Source organism: Schistocerca gregaria, chromosome 2 (genome assembly GCF_023897955.1).
Source record: "Schistocerca gregaria isolate iqSchGreg1 chromosome 2, iqSchGreg1.2, whole genome shotgun sequence".
Taxonomy (NCBI): Eukaryota; Metazoa; Arthropoda; class Insecta; order Orthoptera; family Acrididae; genus Schistocerca; species Schistocerca gregaria.
In genome coordinates, this window is record NC_064921.1 from 38,072,067 (window position 1) to 38,088,425 (window position 16,359).

The window sequence follows — 16,359 nt, forward strand, 5'->3', positions numbered from 1 at the left end:
TTGAGACGTTTGTATTCCTTTTTGCCAGCTTCATTTACTGCATTTTTATATTTTCTCCTTTCATTAATTAAATTCAATATTTCTTCTGTTACCCAAGGATTTCTACTAGCCCTCATCTTTTTACCTACTTGAACGTCTGCTGCTTTCACTACTTCATCCCTCAGAGTTACCCATTCTTCTTCTACTGTATTTCTTTCCCCCATTTGTGACAATTGTTCCCATATAGTCTACATGAACCTCTGTACAACCTCTGATTTAGTCGGTTTATCCAGTTCCCATCTCCTTAAATTCCCACCTTTTTGCACTTTCTTCAGTTTTAATCTACAAGTTGTTGATACAATCATATGATTTAGTTTTATGGTTGTTGCTGTTTCTATTGAACTGATGATCCCTATAATTTCTACTAGATTTTTGAAAAGACTATTGAATATATTTACTGGCTATGACTCATAATTTATAGCCCATATATTCAATTCAACAGTAGTGTTATTCTTTTTCGTGGTTGATTGTCCTGTCTCTCATTTTACTACAATCCACATAGGCTTAAATCTATTGTTGGAAGTATCAATTTTTGGCATTACGAATAAGTGCACGTTCCTTGACTTTTTAATAATTTTTCGTAGAAATTTTGAATAGATTTTGTAGTGTGTGGCTACCTCAGGATCTCTATTTGTTGATGCCAACAGATATATTTTCCCTTTTTATTTCACAAGTTACTTTACTCCCTTTAGTGATCCACCTGGCCGTTTAATGTCCTCTGCAATTAGCTTATGTGAAAAGCTATTTTCAAATAATGATATGAATTTGTAATGGAATAGATTAAATTTTATGTTAGCATTTGGTTCATCCCAGGGCATCTCTTGTAAACTATTCCTAAAAATATTTATCCTGGAGTCATTAATTATTCTAACTGATTTCCACTAGTGAGTATCCAAACAATAAAGCACTATGTTTTTATCCTAACTAACTGTTAATCACGATCAGAGAGAGCATCTGAATAAACAGTTACTGTCTCGCTTTGTGATTAAATGTGCATCATGATCAGAGAGAGTATTTTTTACCGAGTAAACATTTATTTTCTTGCTTTCAGCAAATAAAACATTATCAGTTAGGATTAATTTGTTAATTACTGAGATCAAATTGTAGGTTCCAAATAATTTTTGCTTTATAAAACATACAGGAAAGTCGCCATAGACCGATTGCTGCTCTCAGACACAAAGCACGGTAAGGAATGCAGATTCATTAAAAACACATCAAACTTTCCCTTCAGGGATCTGTTGCAGTTACAATTAAAAATGAACTATTTTTCAGTATTAATTCACAAACACACAATTCTATGTGTTTACTTATCACTACAAAATCTACTCATCTCAATGTTTTTGAGCTCGTGTACTGTCTTAATATGTGTAACAGTTACTACTTTTCCCATATCAGTTCTGCACGAGCAAGCTGCTAGAGTGTAATCTTTTCTATGAAAGTTATCTAACCCAGTGGCTACTCGATGCTCAGATAGGCACAGGTAGTCTATCCCTTCAGAGCTCTCGAAATTTTCCAGATGTATAAGATGCTCTTCTACCTGATGATTCAGTTCTCTAATACTTTGATGGAATAAGCTAGCCTTATTTTTCTGTGCATTTTTAAGCATTTTGTGTATTTCTTCTGTATTTTTTCTTATTTCGAAATAGTGTGCTTGAATTACGATTCTAAGCTAAAAACCATTAATACTTCAATTTATCTAGCAGAATACTGTGATTCACACAGTCAAATGCCTTAGGTAGATCACAGAAAAGCCCTCCTGTATATTTTCTGTAAGACGTTCAGCCAACCTATCTTTCTCCATCTCTCAATTGCAGCAACAGACACTGCACTCACATTAGATTTTATTTCAGTCAGCAACAGCCTGCTCAACTCAGTGTTCACACAGCTGACAGCCTAAAGACAGCGTTAACCCAGTGCTGGTCATGGCACTGTACAAACTCAAACTTTTGTGTGCAGCTTATCTCTGTCTTCAAGCAGGCTGTTTCCTTTTAATAATTCTGATAATCACTTTAATGGCTGCTGTCTGAAAGTTTAGACCTGCAGTTTATATTTCAGTGTTAAACAAAATGGAGTAACCTTACTACCATAATTGAAAAATGCACTGTGCTATGTTGAATAACCGTGATGGAAGGATGTGAGGTAAAGTAAATGAGGTTTTTTTATAATATTAGAAAATATTTCTTTTAATTTTTAATATATAAGTGGCATATGAACAAAGGGAACAAGAATGTATTTCCAAATGTTTTGCATATTCCTGACACAAAAGTGACTGGTGTCCATTTTTACGTAAACAGAGTAGGTCGAGGTTTCTCGAGTAGTGGAAACGTGAGAGTTACAAACGTGAATAAAGCATAAAACATTAAAGCTGTGAGTCCAACATGCTACTTCTCGATCACTCCTTTATGCTAATTCTCTACCGTTTTCAGATGAAGTAGTAGTGTCCTGCTTGACCCAGTCAAGTCATTTAAAGACCTGGGCATCATGTTTCAAAGTGATATGAAATGAAATAAGCATGTGAGAACTGTGGTAGGAAAGGTGAATGGACAGTTTAGGTTTACTGGCAGAATTTTAGGAAAATGTGGTTCACATTTAAAGGAGACTGCATATAAGACGCCGATGCCGCCCCCTCCGCCCCCCCTCTTGAACACTGCTGGAGTGTTTGGGATCAGTACCAGGTTGGATTGAAGAAAGACACAGAAGCAATACAGAAGTGGGCTACTACATTTGTTACTGGTAGGTTCGAACAGCACTGTCTCAAGTGGGAACCCCTGGAGGAAAGGCGATGCTTTTTTTCCTCCCCCCTCTCCCTCTCTCTCTCTCTCTCTCTCTCTCTCTCTCTCTCTCTCTCTCTTCAAGGAACACTATTGAGAAAATTAAGAGAACCAATATTTAAAGCTGACTGCTGAACAACTCTACTGCCACCAACAAACCCTGCACGCAAGGACCAAGAAGACGATGCATGAGAAATTAAGGCTCATACGGAGGTCTATAGACAGCGTTTTCCCCTTGTTCTATTTCCGTGAATAACTAGTAGTGGTACAGGGTAGACATCACTACGCACCGTACGGTGGCTTGCAGATTATCTATGTAGACAGTCATAAGGGGACAGTATCCCATTGCAGAAGCAGAGGCATTTTTATTTGGTCTAGAGATAGTAATCCTTCCAAATGGGTGGTTCTCAGAGCCAATGAGGCTGGTCTCGAGGGTGGGTAATTTTCCCATGACAGCCAACGTTTTCCAACACCTTTTCCAGCAAAACTTTGGGAAATCCAGGCAGGAACTGGCACCTCACAGAATTATTCTATGTGCAAACATACAAATACCGGTGGAAATGCCAACAACATCCTGCTCTTGATTCTGAAGAATTGGAAGACCTAAACATTAAATAATCACGGAGTATTTTGAGAGCTCCCGTAATGGAAGAACTGGCCGACAGCCCTTGCGAGTATAGGTGGTATTGTGAGCCTTCTGGGGCAGAGGTATTGCTTGAAAGCATATAACACAATTCTTGACAATATAATGTAATTGGATAGATAAAAAAATGTATTCACTGAGTGCCAGCAGGAGAACACACACATAAAAAAGGATTCTATTTATGCGAGCTTTCAGAGTCAGTGGCTCTTTCTTCCAGCAGGAGGGTTGAAGGGGAAGGAAGAGGGGTGAAGGAAAAGGACTGGAGAAGTTTAAGTAAAAGGGGTAGAGTTTGGAAAAAGTCACCCATAACCACGAATCAGGGAAGACTCTCATCATGTCCAGTGTGTCTCCCTTGACCTGGGATTCTGGGTGACTTTATTCCATTTCCAAAACCTCTCTAGTCCTTTTCTTTCACGTCTCTTCCTTTCCCTTCAACCCATCTGCCAGAAGAAGCAGCCACTGGCTCCGAAAGCTTGCGTAAGTAAAACCCCATTTTTATGTGGATGTTCTCTTGCTGTCGCTTGGTGGGTATATTTTTTTTATCTATCCCGTTAAATTGTATTATACAAATCAGTAGTTAAAGATTATAATTAAAGTTAAACATTCAAAATGCTGTACCAGAGTCAGAATGACATCAAATTGCAACGGGATATTATACGAGACGGGGAAAAAGTATGGCACAAGAAAACAAATAGTGTGAAAATTGATCAATAGGTGGTGCTGTAAGTGTCAGAATATATAAATGAAAATGTCTGTCACACGGCCCATTGAAGTTGGTATAAAAATGCCGGGTACACGGCTTTTCCTCCTTTCGCATTTGCATCGTTTGCCATGACTGCCTCAATGCAGGATCGTGCTCTGCTTGTAAAACTGTATTACAAGCATGATGACTGTGCACATGTTGCTCTGCAGAAATTCCTGACACTTACTGCTTGAAAAAAGGCATTGGTCCAATGACTGCCATGGATCTGGAGAAAATGAAATTTGAAAAGACTGGTAGAGGTAGAACACAAATCGATTCGACATCCGTGGAAGCAGTGGTGACAGCAGTACAGGAGTGTGGTGCACGGAGAATTGCCTGAACACTGGACATACCCGTGAGCACGGTGTGTTAAATCCTACGAAGCAGCCTTATTCATTCAAAATTACCCATATGCATGAGTTGCTTCCTGTTGACCTGCCAGCAAGGGAGACGTTTGGTTTAGAATTTCTTGCACTCACAGAAGTGGACAATGACTGACCGTGGAAGATTTTGTGGACAGACGAAGCTCTGACAGGATATGTCAATACACAGAATTGTCGAATATGCGCAATGGAAAATCCACACGCATATCAACCGGTACCACATCATCCTGAAATGGTCACTGTATGGTGAGGGTTTACGGCAACACTTATCATAGGGCCATATTTTTTCGAAGAAACAGGTGCTTCCAGTCCTGTTACCTGTACCGTCACTGGTAAGCACTACGAGTGTCCTTTGTGCAACCACGTCATCCCAGTTCTCCGACAGTGTGGATGTGTGGATGGGATCATTTTTATGCAAGATGGCGCACCTCCGCACATTGTAAATCCAGTTAAGCAGCTGCTGAAGTGCCATTTCAGAAATGCTAGAATTAACAGCCGCAGCTTCCCTACAGCTTGGCCGTCCCGATCACCTGACCTTAATCTGTGTGACTTCTGGCTGTGGGGCTATCTGAAAGACGTCGTGCTCAGTATTCCGATTGCAAACATGGATCCACTGAAGGCACAGATTGTGCGACACATTCTGAACATGACCCCAGAAACATTTCGATCAACTGGGGAACATGCTCTTTCTCAATTTCAACTTTTTGCAGGAAAAGGTGGACAGCGTAGTGAACATGTCTTGTGCCAGTCACACAGAAATTAATAATCTGATCTGATTTTGATTGATGCTTTTTATGTAGCTTTAGGCCTCAGGATAATTAAAAACCAATGTGATTGACGCTTTTTATGCAGTTTTTGGCCTCAGGACAATTAAAAACCAATGTGAATAATGTTTTTTATGTGGTTTTTGGCCTCAGGGCAATTAAAAATCAATTTTCCCAGCCAATGTGATACGACCTTGCCGTGGTGAATCTTGTAACTAACAGTATCACACCTGTACACCCATGCACACTGGGTAGTACAGTTTCCTTAACAACAAATATACACCTCAGGCATCGTTGTACGATTCATTTGTCATCTCTAGTCGACCACCACTAATTTTGATGCGTACAGCACCATTTATTGCTACATTTTGTAACTATTTATTTTTCTTCTGCCATACGTTTTCCCCCTTCTCCGATAATATTCCGTTTCAATTTGATGTCATTCTGACCAGTGGTGTTATTTCTACAGTAGTTTGAAAGTATAACTTTAATTATAATCACCCTGTATTTTCCATTGCGAAAAGTCTACAAGAATCAGTTGTGAAGATTAGAGAGACATGATCAAGTACTATAAATAAAGCTATCCCAATGTTCTCCCTCTTTCTCTCCGTGTGTTTGTGTGTGTGTTTGAATTATACAAGACTGAGGAAAAAAACAACAAATCAGGTATACCAAGACCAAAACTTTCAATTACCGTATCTTTGCGTGCAAAAATTTAAATCCAGATTTAGGAACTTCACTGCCCCCCCCCCTACCATCCTTGGGACCATTCTTTCAACATCACAACAGCTGAGTTCTACCATTATCACAATCATCATTGTCATTATAACAACAATATTTCACTGTTCAAGGACGTCAGTGTACACAAGTAAAGTATATTGAGACTAATACCGTCCCTACTGTGAGAATCACAATGAGGAGTGAGTTCTCTAGGCACAGCGTGGGCCTCGGCACTCACCGGCACCCCCTGCTGCAGCAGCCTCTCGGCTCGGGCAGCGGGACCGCCGAGCTCCGAGGAGCCGAGCGAGGACGAGGAGAGGGAGCAGCGTGGGCTGGACGAGAGCGTCCCCGGCCCCCGCAGCCCCGTGCCACCGCTGCTCGGCCCCAGCAGGTGGTAGCCGGACGCCCGCCCGCTGTCCAGGCTCGCAGTGCTGTGGCGCGACCCGGAGCCCGACCCGGAACCCGAGGAACCCGGACTGTCTCTCCCGGGACTCTGCAACGTGTGTTCCAAACAGCACGACACTACTTATACGTGCAGTTAACACCCTTGGAGGCTCAATAACTACACCTGTACATAATTTCTCTGTATTCTAATAAAAACATTTCATTGTTGTTTTCCTCTAATTTTTGAAAAGGAATTGCCAAATTTACCAAGTCAAGTTAGCCTCCTCCTCCTCCTCATTATCACTACTATTATTATTTTAAAAAGAAGAAATGATTCATTTGTAGGAATTGCAGTCTTCACCTCACCTGTGTCATATCAATTCCTTGATCTTCCTGAAGAGACATCTGGTGGTAGTACGCTGCACTCTTGCCAGAATGCATTAACTGTGTGTACTGAACACCCTGCAGATGTCACAAAAAACACAACTACAGTCATATTTGTCGAAATTGTAGCAAATGAAACAGGACAATTTAATGACATCTTCGAAGTAAATAAATGGTTGTCATATGCTCTGAATTATTCATGAAAGTGAATACCGAGCTGTGAATAAGCGGTTACATGATATTTGCGTGTTCTATTTCTCTCTCAACAACACCAGTACAACATTTTTATGCTGTCATAAGTATACTTTGGCACATAAATATATATCATTTAACTTCAGCTGAAATCTGTTCTTATGAAACTTTGTTGGTCAGAAACGTACATGTGTTGGAACTAGTTTATGTCAAATGTGACTCACCTGTGGACCTGGGAATGTGAAGGCGGGGTACGAGAACTGTGCCCCGGGTGATTTTCCTGTCAGTTCGTATACTTCACTATGGTCACATGCCTCTGAAAATAAAGATTTTAATTAGAAACAGTTACACTTAATTAGAAACAGCTACCGGTACATCAAAATAAAATCACCTGAAACACACTGGGTGAAAGAGACGTAACACACACGAAAAAATACTGTTCAATCATTAAATTTTTGATTAAGACACTCACACTGCGGTTGTCTTCAAGTTTAATGAACTCAGAGACTGTCACAAATAAATCTTTGTCAAAAATACACACACACCCACACACACACAGCTCATTTGTGTGTGTGTGTGTGTGTGTGTGTGTGTGTGTGTGTGTGTGTGTGTGATCTTCTTTGATGAAGGCCTTACTGGTTAAAAGTTATATTTGTGACAGTCTTTTTGTAGTGCCTATCTGCGATTCAGCATATGGTGAGTGACAACTTTCCTTTTCGTAATACTGTTACATTCCATCCTGGATTTTCCATTGATTAAATGAACTTTGAAGAATACTAATACTGTTGCTTACACATGTGAGCAAATATTGTTTCATTTCATAAAGGAATAATTATTTTTGGTAATGGCTAACTACGGAAAACACCTCATCTACACAACAGTTCACTGAATGATTTCTTCCTGCAGAATGTGTTGTGACTGCTTCAGCCAGCTTGCACATTGGTCAATGTACTTCCTATCATTACTTATTCAAACATATCCAAAAATACACATTACATCTATATAAATACTCCTTTTAAGTACTGTGAAGTGCACAGCAGTGAATACCAGTTACTAGAGCCTTTTCCTGTTACATTCATATATGGAATACAGGGGGAATTATTGCTTAAACTCCTCTGTGTGTGCTATAATTAGTCTAATTTTTTTTCGCTTTCGCTATGGGTGTGATGCATAGAGAGGTTGTGGTATATTCCTGGATTCGTCATTTAAAACCACCTTCTTTGCATATGTTCAATTTCTCTTGTTAGGCCTATTTGTTATGTAAGCGACTTCATTTACCAGTGACCGTGTCTATCCGAATAGTCAATTTTATATCCCTGATAATTCATTGATAATGTAGCCATAAGATATTACATATTTTGGTTTAACGAAGTACACAATTTTACATTTCTGAACATTTAAAACAAGTTGCCAATCTTTTCACCACTTCCAAGTTTTATGAAGATCTGACTGAATATTTGTGCAATTTTTAAGACAGTTCTTCATTATAAATGACAGCTACATGCGTAAAAAGTCTGAGGTTGCTATTATTGTTGTCTGGAAGGCCATTAATATTTGAGAACATAAATAGCAAGGGTCTTAACATATTTTCCTACGAAACATCTGAAGCTACTTCTACGTGTGCCAACGAGTCTCCGTGTGTGGTAACAGGCTGTGTCCTATTTCCTCCGTGACGGGAAATCCTTAGTCCAGTGATTTGACTCACCATATGATCATACTTTTGACAATAAGTGTAGGTGTGGTACTGAGTCAAATGCATTTTGGAAGTTAAAAAATACTGCATTTATTCAGCTGCCTTGATCTGTGGCTTTCTTATCATTTGAAAAAAAGTGCAAGTGGGTTTCAAACTATCAGTGTTTTCAGAATCCAAATAAAGTAAAGAGAGGGTGACCATTCCTGATTTGAGGGAGCGCTCTGAAAATGTTGTCTTACAGGCTGACAAAGGCAATGCTACAGTTGTTGTCTCCCATAAGGACTACACTGAAAAAATGCAGAGCCTGCTAAATGACGATTCCTACCGGAAGATCAGCGTTGACCCTACAAGGAAGGTGGAGAACAAGACGAGGTCGCTTCTCAAGGACGCAGGTTTACAGGAGGGTGACGCTAAGAAATTGTTACCCCACGGTCCGGTACCGCCTATACTGTATGGACTCCCAAAGGTTCCCAAAGACGGGGTACCATTACGCCTCATTGTCAGCAACATCAGGGCACCTACATATTTGTTGGCCAAATACCTGACGGCAATATTAAGTCCTTATGTGGGTAAATGCCCTCATCACATCCGTAATTCCGTGGATTTTACTGTCACTAGAATTGATTAGTCAGAAGTTTGAAGACAATAACACTGAACTTTTTAGGCATGTCTTGACTTCCACGTATTTTCTTTTTAATGGAGAATACTACGAACAAACAGAGGGATTCGCCATGGGTAGCCCATTCTCACCGGTGGTAGCGAATTTGTACATGGAGAACTTCGAGGAGGAAGCTCTGTCGTCATCAGAATGGAAACCTACTTGCTTTTTCCGTTACGTGGACGACACGTTCGTCATCTGGCCACATGGTAACTCCAAACTCCATACACCCCAACATCAAATTCACTGTGGAGACTGAAACGGAGGGTAAATTACCTTTCCTTGACGTCTTGGTCAAGAAAAGGGCTGACGGCACCCTAAGTCATGGGGTGTATCGGAAGACAACGCACACTGATCTGTATTTGCACGCAGACAGCTGCCACCACCCTTCACAGAGGAATGGGGCACTTGAAACTCAAGTACATAGGGCGCGCACTATCTCTGACGCAGAGAGTCTACCCCAGGAACTAGAACATCTGAGAACTGTATTTCGAAAAAAATGGGTACTCAGAGTGGCAGATTCAACGTGCTCTCCGCCCAACCACTACAGCACAACCTGTGGAGATGGATGAAATCACGAGGGAGGAGGTAGGCACTTTGTTTATTCCATATACAGGCGCACTCTCGGGGAAAATCGCCCGCATTTTGAAGAAACACCGGGTCGGAACTGTGTTTTGTCCTCCGAATAAAACTCGTGCACTGGTGGGGAGCGCCAAATATGACCTCGGTTTGAGGAAGGCCGGCGTGTACCAGATTCCGTGTCGATGTGGCAAGTCGTATATTGGTCAGACGATGCGTACTGTCGAGGATCGGTGCCGTGAACACCAGAGGCACACTCGACTGATGTATCCGAGCAAGTCGGCGGTCGCTGACCATTGTTTATCGGAAAATCACGCTATGTAGTATGAACGCACGAGGATTCTGGTACAGACGTCGAGATAATGGGACAGCGTTGTTAGAGAGGCCATCGAAATTCGCACCAATGACGACCTCATAAACCGTGACTGTGGCTGTGGCTATAATCTTAGCAAGCCTTGGGAACCAGCCATTGGGTTAATCAAGAGTAAATCGAGCATACGTATAGTTGTGACAACCACGGCAGACAGAGCCATCACATCGACGTCATCTCAGACGCCGTCGCAATCTGTTCCACCGCGCGACCGTGGCGCGGGGCGCGGACGGCGGAGGGAGTGCGCCGCGGGCGGAGGGTATTTAAATCGGCCGCCGCCGCGACCGAACCCAGTTCCCCCTGAGCAGCCATAGCGTACGGATCTCCGTGCCGGCGAGTTCACAGGAGCTCAGTCCGTCAGTTCACCTGATGATGGCGACATGTTTGATCGCCGGAATATTGTGCCCGTTGGACACTGTAGGTCGGCAGTACACCCGTGGATATTTGGATTATCAAATACACCTGGAGAAACTCAAGAATCACACAACAAGATCTATTTGTTGCCTTTAGATCCAATATACGAGTATTTCCATCGTCAGTGGGGTTCCAAATTACGTGTTGTAGGTAGTTTCGAGAAGGCATTCAGCGAAGTTGCACGAGGCGTTTTCTCACGCTCATGACATGTCATGTACTAGCACACATGTTACTGCAAAGCCCTACTTTGTGGAAAACAGGTTTTTCTGGTTTACTACTACAATTAAAATTTTTTCGTTTGCATCTGCTGTATAGATTAGATTAGATTAATACTTGTTCCATAGATCATGAATACGACACTTCGTAATGATGTGGAACGTGTCAGGTTAATAAAAGATGTCTGTACAAGATATTACTTTACACAAAATATTGCATGACACTAATGCTTAAGTTAGTTTTTTCCCTCCCTTAATTTATATCTAAAAATTCAGCCAATGAGTAGAAGGAGTTGTCATCTAGAAATTCTGTAATTTATTTTTAAATGTTGGTTGACTATCTGTCAGGCTTTTGATGCTGTTTGGCAAGTGACCAAAGACTTTTGTGGCAGCATAATTTACCCCCTTCTGTGCCAAAGTCAGATTTAACCCTGCATAGTGAAGATCATCCTCTCTCCTGGTGTTATAGCTATGCACACTGCTATTACTTTTGAGCTGGGTAGGATTATTAACAACAAATTTCATAAGTGAATATATATACTGTGAGGATCCCTAGATCCTTAAATAGATGTCTGCAGGAAGACCGTGGGTGGGCTCCAGCAATTATTCTGATTACACGTTTTTTAGCAATGAATACTTTTCTACTCAACGATGAATTACCCCAGAATATGATGCCATACGAAAGCAGTGAATGAAAGTAGGCATAGTAAGCTAATTTACTGAGATTCTTATCACCAAAATTTGCAATAACCCTAATAGCAAACGTAGTCGAACTCAGACGTTTCAGCAGACCATCAATGTGTTGCTTCCAGTTTAACCTCTCATCAATGGACACACCTAAAAATTTTGAAAATTCTACCTTAGCTACAGACTTCTATTCAAAGTCTATATTTATTACTGGAGTTGTGCCATTTACTGTACGGAACTGTATATACTGTGTTTTATCAAAATTTAAAGAGAGTCCGTTTGCTGAGAACCACTTTATAATTTTGTGAAATACATCATTTACAATTACATCACTTAATTCTTGGTTTTTAGATGTTATTACTATACTTGTATCATCAGCAAAAAGAACTAACTTTGCATCTTCATCAATATGGAATGGTAAGTCATTAATGTATATCAAGAACAGTAAAGGACCTAAGACCGAACCCTGTGGGACCCCGTACTTGATAGCCCCCCCGTTTGAGGAATGGGCTGTTGTTTTAACATTACATGAATCACTTATTTCAACTTTCTGCGTTCTTCCAGTTAAGTATGAATTAAACCATTTGTGCACTGCCCCCCTCAAACCATAATGATTTAGCTTATCTAAAGGAATTACATGATTTACACTGTCAAAGACCTTTGAGAGATCACAAAAAATACCAATGGGTGATGTCCGGTTATTCAGAGCATTTAATATTTGATCAGTGAAAGCGTATATAGTATTTTCTGTTGTAAAGCCTTTCTGAAAACCAAACTGACATTTTGTTAGAACTTTATTTTTACATGTGTGGAAGGCTACTCTTGAATACATTACTTTCTCAAAAAATTTTGATAGAGCTGTCAGAAGATAGATTGAGCGATAGTTGTTGACATCCGACGTATCCCCCTTTTTATTCAATGGTTTTACAATGGCATATTTCAGTCTGTCGGGGAAAACACCCTGTTCCAAAGAGCTATTACATACGTGGCTGAGAATCCTACTTATCTGTGGGGAACAAGCTTTAAGTATCTTGCTGGAAATGCCACCAATTCCGTAAGAGTTTTTACTTTTCAGTGAGTTTATTATTTTACTGATTTCAGAGGGAGAGGTTCGTGGAAATACAGTTGTTTCAAACTGCACAGGTATGGCCTCTTCTATTAGAAGCCTTGCCTGTTCTAGTGAAGATCTAGATCCTACTTTCTCCACAACATTTAAAAAATGATTATTGAAAATATTTCCCATTTCAGATTGTTTGTTAGTACACTTGTCATTCAGTTTTATGGCACTAAAGTCTTCCTGTGCTCTTGGTTGCCCTGTTTCCCTTTCAATAATATTCCAAATTGCTTTAATTTTATTATCAGAGTTACTGATCTCAGACATGATACACATGCTTCTGGACTTTGTAATAACTTTTCTTAGTACCGCACAATAGTTTTTATAATATTGAACAATTTCGGGGTCAGTACTCCCTCTTGCTGTTAGATACAGTTCTCTTTTACGGCTGCAAGATATTCTTATTCCTTTAGTTAGCCAAGGTTTTTTATATGTTTTCTTGGAATTATGTTTCACTGTTTTCTTGGGAAAACAGTTTTCAAATGCCCTTAAAAATGTATCGTGAAATAAGTTATATTTCAAGTTTGCATCGGGTTCCATATACACTTCATCCCAGTCTAGCTCCTTTAGTCTTTCCGTAAAGTTTGCAGTATTTATATTGTTAATTGAACGCACTGCTTTGAAATTCTGATTTGATATACTGCATGGAGCTATGCCACGTACTGTAACTAGCTGTGCACCATGATCTGAAAGACCATTCTCAACAGGATACGCATTTATGTCCTTAAACTTATCTTGGTCTATAAAAAAGTTATCTATCAATGTCCTGTTGTTCTTTGTTATCTGAGTAGCTCAAATTAAAAGAACTGAGTAGTACTACAAGGTCATTCTTCCTATCACACTCTTTCAGGGAATCAACATTGAAATCCCCACAAATGATAATTTGCTTCCCCCTGTCTGACAGATAGCACAACAAAGCATCCAAGTTTTCTAGAAATAGCTGGAAATTCCCTGATGGGGACCTATACACTGTTACAATTATGAAAGTGCCATCATTTAGTTTTAGTTCAGTGGCACATGCTTCCATATGTTGCTCAAAATTTTTTAGTTTCTAAATGTTTTGCGCTGTGGAAGCTTTTGACATATATGGCAACTCCTCCTCTCATCATATTATCGATATTTACATGTGCAGCTAATTTGTACCCATTGATGCTAACCTTTTGCATATCAGTGACAATGTGATGCTCAGACAGGCATAGTACATCTATTACATTCTCAGTTTCTATATCTTCTAAACAAAGCAGAAACTCATCAATTTTATTCTTCAATCCCCCAATATTTTGATGAAATATACTAACATTTTTCATTTTACTTTTGTGAGTATCTTGAACTTGTGTAACATTTTAGTACTTGCCTGGCTGAGTTTCCCACTGGACACTGATCTTACACTAAAAAAGAGTTTCCACCATGAGATGTAGTTCCTCCCCCGTTTAAATTTCCTGCTATCAGCCCAGCCAGTTTACCCTTCCCCTCCTTGTTGAGGTGTAGTCCATGTCTAGTACTACTGAGTGAATCAACAGGAACCACACCAATGTGTGACCCTGCACCAGATCCAAGTAGCCGTTCCAACTCCAAATTAACTCTCCTGACAGAAGAGCTCAAATGAGGCCGGTCGTGGCGCTCCAGAACCGACACAAACCCAACACTGGTATGACTCGATGCCGATGCAATATTTGCCAGGTCACACTGTATGCTGTACCCCGGATCTCTGTCAATACTGTTGCCCGGCCCACCCACAATAACCACGGTATCTTCCTTAGTAAAGCCTCTACATAGTGAACCTAAATCCTCTGTAACCTGCCCCAGTCCAGCACTAGGTTTGAAAAAACTTGTGACCTGATATTCTGACCCTAATTCATCATGCAGAAGTTGGCCCACACCTCTAGCATGCGAACTATCTAGCAACAAGACTTCCTTTCTCTTTGAAGACTTTCCTACCTTCTTATTCAATTTGCTGCTGAAAGCTTGTTGAGCCCTGTCTACATCTACTTCTGTGAGAGACTCATCAGTATCTGACTGAGGCAACAGGTCAAACCTATTTTGTACATTAATAACAAAGCTGTCAGAAGAATTTCTTGGCCTGTTCCTTATGCCTGTTGCCACTTTCCACCCCTGTTTACCCTTCTCCCCCCTTAACCTGCCCAGTTCTCGCCTAGCCTCATCTAACTCAGCCTGAAGGGCAGCAATTTTCCCCTCCTGTTCCACAATCTTTCTATCTCTACTGCATAGCCTACAGAACCACTGATGAGTCTCGCTCATTTTCCTAATTCCCACGCCACTACAATCTCAAATGGTTCAAATGGCTCTGAGCACTATGGGACTCAACTAACCTAAGGACATCACACACATCCATGCCCGAGGCAGGATTCGAACCTGCGACCGTAGCAATCGCACGGTTCCGGACTGCGCGCCTAGAACCGCGAGACCACCGCGGCCGGCACTACAATCTCCCCAATGAAAAAAGTTACTACATCCATCACACCAGACCCCGGAGCTAACGATTCTACGGCACGTCAGGCACTTTACACTCATGGTACAAATCGATTTTAGTGACAAAAGACAATTAAGTTACCGGAAGACAATGAAAATACGTGTACAAAAAATTAGGCCTACTCGCGACAATGTAAACAATGGTTCAGAAGTTTCTTACTGGAAATTACTTAAGAGATGACGATACTCTACAGATATAAAGGGGCAGCAAACGTATTTGGCACACTAAACTATCAGTAAATGCGCTTAAAATTGCGGTATGAAGTTTAATCCGAAAGCTCAAAAGTTTGGCCTGGCCGCGATATGTAAACAAAACGAACTTTGCTTGATTACTGTGAAAATACGCGAGTAAGACAAAAACTTTTAATGGTACGCTTGAAGAGCACTATAATTAGCGTAATAAATAAGTTTTGTTAGAAACAGTTTATTACTACTAAAATTACTTATCTTGTACGGGAGCTGTGACTCAAACGTTCGTATAGCAGGCGCAGGGCTACCAGTTTGCTATTCAACAAGATTTTACAACTAAAGCCACTTCATATAATAATAAAAACAGTAATAACAACAAAAATAAAATGTATAACTTATCTGGAATTTTGTTGTTTTGCACATAATTAAGTACAATTTAGGGCAATAACAAAATAATGTGTAAGCTTTCGCACCTTTCCGTTTCACATTTTAGTGTGAGTGGGAGTTTTCGTGCTTTTCCATTTTTTCGGACGGATGTATAAGATGCCTAACACACGTATTAGTTCACGGATTTAATTCCGTGCTGAAAATCAGATAGCTATTCTTATGCTGCATCCATACAACTTGTTCTAACTGTAAACTTCCTTGTTAAATGTTCACTTATAGTCACCCTTATTTGATTTTGTCACTCTCTCAATCAAAGGATCTGTTCCAGCAGGCCCCAGCTCCTCTGCGGCTAACGTTTCCTGGTAATTTGCGTTTCTGTTCGCAGCATGAGATTTTCACTCTGTAGCGGAGCGTGCGCTGAAATGAAACCACCTGGCAGGTTAAAGCTGTGTGTCGGGCCGAGATTCGGACGCGGGACCTTTCACTATCGCGGCCAAGTGCTCTACCGGCTCAGCTACCCAAGCACGACTTACGCTCCGAC

At 40.6% G+C, this 16,359-nt stretch overlaps 1 protein-coding gene across 9 annotated transcripts in view; it reads right to left on the reverse strand.

Moving 5' to 3' along the window:
* The window catches only part of LOC126336277 (caskin-2), a 942,083-nt gene that overhangs the window by 34,310 nt on the left and 891,414 nt on the right, over positions 1-16,359 (reverse strand). For all 9 annotated transcript variants that reach the window (XM_049999790.1, XM_049999789.1, XM_049999788.1 and 6 more), the window contains 3 exons: positions 7,247-7,338; positions 6,813-6,908; positions 6,301-6,555 (listed from right to left, as the gene is read on the reverse strand). In XM_049999790.1, coding sequence (XP_049855747.1) covers positions 6,301-6,555; positions 6,813-6,908; positions 7,247-7,338 — 443 coding nt within the window. The remainder of the gene's footprint in view (positions 1-6,300; positions 6,556-6,812; positions 6,909-7,246; positions 7,339-16,359) is intronic.